The sequence below is a fragment of the Enhydra lutris genome, unplaced genomic scaffold (genome assembly GCF_002288905.1).
Source record: "Enhydra lutris kenyoni isolate GAN:26980312 unplaced genomic scaffold, ASM228890v2 scaffoldscaffold47, whole genome shotgun sequence".
Taxonomy (NCBI): domain Eukaryota; kingdom Metazoa; phylum Chordata; class Mammalia; order Carnivora; family Mustelidae; genus Enhydra; species Enhydra lutris.
This window is the reverse complement of record NW_019154131.1, coordinates 1815695-1820975: the sequence shown is the minus strand read 5'-3', so window position 1 is coordinate 1820975 and position 5281 is coordinate 1815695. Positions and strand designations below refer to the sequence as shown.

The 5281-nt window shown below is 42.1% G+C and overlaps 1 protein-coding gene across 1 annotated transcript; it reads left to right on the top strand.

Moving 5' to 3' along the window:
- Positions 1–1360: 1360 nt before the first annotated feature.
- LOC111156584 (tumor protein D52 like 3) lies at positions 1361–2138 on the top strand. Its single transcript, XM_022517573.1, is given in 2 exon segments — positions 1361–1911; positions 1913–2138. Coding segments are annotated over 2 exon segments (777 nt in total).
- The last annotated feature ends 3143 nt before the right edge of the window (positions 2139–5281 follow it).

Sequence of the window (5281 nt, the reverse complement as noted above, 5' to 3'; positions counted from 1 at the left end):
TGCAGACTCTGCTCCTCCGATGAGGCCGTTTCCAGGACGAGGCTGCTCCCTGACGGCTACACTAATAACTACGAACCCAAGGACGCCACTGGTGGTGGCAAGGCCACTCCCAACGACTATCACCCAACGACTACCCCAACGACTACTACTACTACTCCCCCCCCCCCCACCCAGCCTCACAGACTAACCTTTATAGAGGTAGTTGAGCCCGGCTCACACACCGGTGGCCAAAGAGATTGCAACACACAGGGAAAACTGCATAGTCATGTTCCATCAGCAAGATGAGTGACCAATTGAATTTCAATTCACCACAGTAAATATATGTGTGCCCCACTGATTGGATGTCTCCATCCGGCCTGGCACGCCCCTATATCCAGGGTTTGCAAGTGAGTTCCTCTGGGAGGGGTGGGGTCAATCTAAGTTTACAACCAAAGGGCTCCCTCTGGCTAACCAGTCCCCTACATTAAACACTGGGTATTATATAAGACTGATAAATCACTGACCTCTACCTCTGAAACTAATAATACATTGTGTTAATTGAATTTTTAAAATTTTTTAAATTTTTTTTAAAACAATAGTCTGCTCAATTTATTAAGTTTAAATTTGCCACACCTATTACAGATTTATTTGTTCTCCTTCATTCTCCTCCCCAAAATAACAGACAATTATGACTGATCAGACTCACTTTCTGAGTTTTGCTGTCCCAAGCCTCTGACACAGTTTGATACTTAATGCCATAGGAGCGTGCATGTTCTTCACTACCTAGACTCAAGAGTTATGAGGAGCCTTCAAATCCACTTTAGAAGTAGGAGTTTCTTGGGCCCTTTTCCACCTGGGAAGGTAAAATGGAGAGGATACAGGAGTTCTAGACTCCCTACCTCCACTTTTAGGCAGTTTTATTTTCTGTACTGCGCTTTTTAATAAATTTATAAATTAGTACAAAGGGTTCAACTGATTTTCAAGAGTTTGGCAATGCTTGGTGAGGTGCAAAGAAGTCCATTAGAGAAGTCAGACTTGTTTGAAGGCTGAGACCTACCCCCTAATGCGGCAGAAGGAAAAATAATCTCTCTCTCATAATAAGCTGCACCCTGCACACCTCACATGTTCATTGTGACATGGAAACACCACCAAGAGTGTGGCAGTCATTACAGCTGAGCCCAAGGTTCCTTCTGCCGCTGCCTTTGGTTCGGAAATCCCGCCTCCTCACCACCAAGCCAGCAGGGACAGGCCCTGCCCCCACCCAACTACTCCCTATCCTCACCCGGAAGTGGACCCGTTGAGCGGAGGCATCCATTTCCATGTCAGAGCAACGTCAGAACAACCAACTACCTGCTAAGGAGGCTGTTCCACCCCCTAAGATATGGATCCATCATTCCCAGAGCCCCACACCACCAGCCAAGAGTTGGACCCCACAGGTATAGATTTCAACCCTGTTGGCCAAGATTATTTCTCTGCTGGCTACGTGTACGACTTTCTGTACCAAGAACTGGACCTGGACTCTCTTCATGAAGATCTTTCCCATTCCATGCCAGGCACCATGACGGTGACCTCAGCAAACACACATGAATCCCACCTGAGTGCTGAACCAGAGGATCTCAGAGAAGCTGAACGAAAGGAGCTCAAATCCGAGCTCACTAAAGTGGAAGAGGAAATTATAATGCTACGCCACGCTCGGGCAGCCAAAGAAAGATGTTGCATGGAGCTCAAGAGGAAGCTGGGCCTCATAGCCTTGGTGGGGCTAAGGCAGAATCTGTCCAAAGGCTGGTCTCATGTTCAAGTCTCCAGTGTTTACATGAAACAAAAGACATCAGCTGCCCTGTCCACCATGGGTTCTGCCATTTGCAGGAAGCTTGGAGACATGAAGAAGTCAGCCACATTCAGATCTTTTGAAGGTCTGATGGGGGCAATCAAGTCGAGTTGCGGGTGACAGAGAGTTTAGCAGTAACTGCCTTCCTTCTTCAGCTGGGAGTGGAGATGATTCGATCCTAGCTTCAGGGAGTAGGGACGATCCACTTCCACTTTCCAGGAGTGGGAATGATCCAGTTCAGTGGAATGGAGTCCATCTGGTTCCGAGGAGTAGAGATGATCTGGTTGCAGGCAGTGGGCATGACCTGCTGCCCTTTCTGGAGCCGGAATGAACCCCTTGGTTACCTTGCCTGGCCACCTAACTAGTGCAAGAACTCCTTTTCCTCATCACAATTGCGACTCTGCCTATCAAAAACAACTAAACCACAATGTTAAAGTTAATTCAGGAAATGGACAGAGGCCAGTTTTGAGAACAATAATTCCCATTTGTATATATGTATTTACTGTTGTTGAGATAGAGACCCCAACATTCTGTACCCAGTTATTTTACACTAAAGTTAGTAGATGAAATGTATTGCTGTACTAGCCTTCTGGAGTTGCATTTAAATGGACAGGACAATGGCTTCAGAGAGATCTTGGGCCTACCCCCACTCTTTTTCAGAAAAACTACTCTATTTATAATGCCAAAGGGGCTTTCTTTTTAAAACTGGAAAAAGGTATGAAATAATCTGTAATTTTATCCCCTCCTCATTTCCTTCCTGCCCTAAATCTCAAAATAAATCTTGAAGCTCTACCTGGCCTACAATTTTTACTTTAAAAAGGATGATCAAGAACACTCCTTTCCTCTGAGACCCTCAGAAAGGAAAAGTATTAGTAGATTAGTTTTTACATAATATTTTAGCTTTTAAAACTTGATTTTTTTAAGCTCTTAATTAAGCAAAGTAACTTTAGCATCAATTTAGGGGATTGTTACTTTGGACTCAAGCTGAAATTGCAACTTTATTTTGCCTTGTGCTTCTTAATCTTTTTATGTATGGAAGTTTAACTGTTGAAGCAGCATGTGTCTACCACAACAGCATGCCACCTAAAAGAAAAAAAAATGGTTCTCTGTTCTGCAGCAATTCCTAGTTTGTTACTACCTCCAGCTGAGGGGCTAGAAGGAAAACAGCATAGCCAAATTCAAGAAAGATAAACCCCTGTCTTAAGCAACAATGCAACATTTAAAACAGAATGCTCATTTCCTGTAATGCTGGCCCTTATGCCTCTGAGGGTGCTTAACTGATTTTATACATCACTGGTGTCTTTGACTCCCAAGTCTGTCCTCTTTTAAAACTGACCCCAACTGAGAAGGAAATACAACTTGAGCCCTCAGGGGATTTGGGGAGGGGTGCATAGGGAAGGGATTCCTTTTCCAATTTCAAAATGCCAGACCCAGCAGCTACTTTCACTCCTCCAGTCACATTGCCTGAAATAGAAGTCTGTGTCTTTTTAATTTTCAGCAGGGGTATAGGACCTTTATTTGCTTGGGTATATATTATAACATGTCACCACCACCTAAAGGTTGTCCCTCCAATCTAAGAAGGTGATCCTGTTTTGTTGATTCTTAAATGCCTCCCTATTCTTTGGTTTTCCTTTAAGCAAAACCAAAAACCACAGTAAACGCAAAAACATTTGGTAAACTATAAAGCCACCTGTGTATCTCAACCCTCCACAGATTTCTAAACATAAAGTTTTGCTTGGATTAAAACAAGATATTCCACTGTTTACATGTTTGTTTCTTACTTTGTAGTATTCATCAACCAAAATGTTTTTTTCTGTGCTAAAGAACTAAACACAAACTTGCAACATACATAAAGTAGCCCAACAGGCAAAAGCTTTGATCTCATACTGTAGAAATCCTGGTGTTAGGGAAAATCTCAGGCTGACATCCTGGGCCAAACAGAGAATATGTTCTATTTTATTTAATAATTCAAGCAAGTGTAGTAACAGTTTTCCCCAATAAATCTTCAACTCCCTAAGAGCAGTAAAGAAATATCTCTTTTTATTCATCATTTTATTCCCATGCCTGGCTCTAGAAACACTTGCTGAATTAATGAAGGAATGAATATCACATATTTTAGACATTGAATCTTGGACCCAAAAGTTTATCAACAACATGTTGACAAGTTCCTCCCACTTTTAAACAAAGCATTTTGCTTCACTATTCAAAGATAATTTAAGGGTCACCTCAGTGGCTCAGTCAGTTAAGTATCTGCCCTCAGCACAGTCATGCTCCTAGGGTACTGGTATTGAGCCCCACACTGGGCTCCCTGTCCCCAGGGGATTCTATTTGTCCCTCTCCTTCCCCCCTGCTCTTGTGCTCTCTCACTCTCTGTCTCAAATAAAATCATTTTTAAAAAGTGATAATTTAAGACCCTACCATGTGTCAGGCCTGGTGCCAAGCTCTGAAAGCACTGAAATTAAGCATGGTCCATGCTTTTTAGAAATGGATTCTCAAATCACTATGATTCCCTGCAGTAGGTACTACAATAGGGGAAGTCTGTGAAGAAAGTGGTTTCAACTCTGTCTCGATAGAAAGATTTCAAAGACTCACAGATTTCAGAGAGGCAGAAAGTCATAGAATACTAGCAGGAATTTGCAAGACTGATAAGTGTAGAACACTCCAGATAATATCTGGAAAAACTAAGTCATGTAGGAATGTAATAGAATGGCATGTTCCAGGAAATACCAATAAGTCATTGGGTCAAGAGAGAGACGAGAGTAGAGAAATAGCATGGGGCAAGATCATAAATAGTTTTATATGCTCTCAGTAATTCTGTAGGGAATAGAAAGGCATTGAAGGTACTTAAGTCAAATGAGTTTTAGATCACTCTGGTCATTATAGAAATAGATTGAGAAGTATTAAGAGATAGAATCTCTGACTTAGGAAACAACTGCAAAGGAGAGAGGGATGGATAAATTTGCAAGTTGATAAGGATGTAGAATTAAAGAGTTAATACTAACAATAATGGAGCTGTGAAGTTTTGTTTTGGCCCTTTTATTGGATTTCAGCATACCTGCATCAATAGTCATGGACATTAGATAAATGATCTCTGTGAACACTTGGATACTGGATTAAAGGTTTCCTCCAGACTTCCTTTCTTCTACTTGGTTCTACTCTTCTCATGTGTTGCTTTTTCTCATTCTGTAATCTATCTTCATAATTTGATCCCTTCTGTTCATCTAGCCCTATCTGGATCTTGTAGCCTAGCTTCAGTCTATTTAACTTTAACGTGACCGCTTTAGGATGCAATTTCCTCTACTTCCTCTATTTAACTTTAACGTGACCACTTCAGGATGCAATGTGAACCTTCAAAGATGCCCATTCCTAGGTCTGGCTCAACTCCCAAGAACCATTGGTTGAGAGGGATATTGGAACAAAATTCCCTGAGGCTCTGTTTTCTTGGTCTTCCACTGCCCATATGAGTGTAGGGGT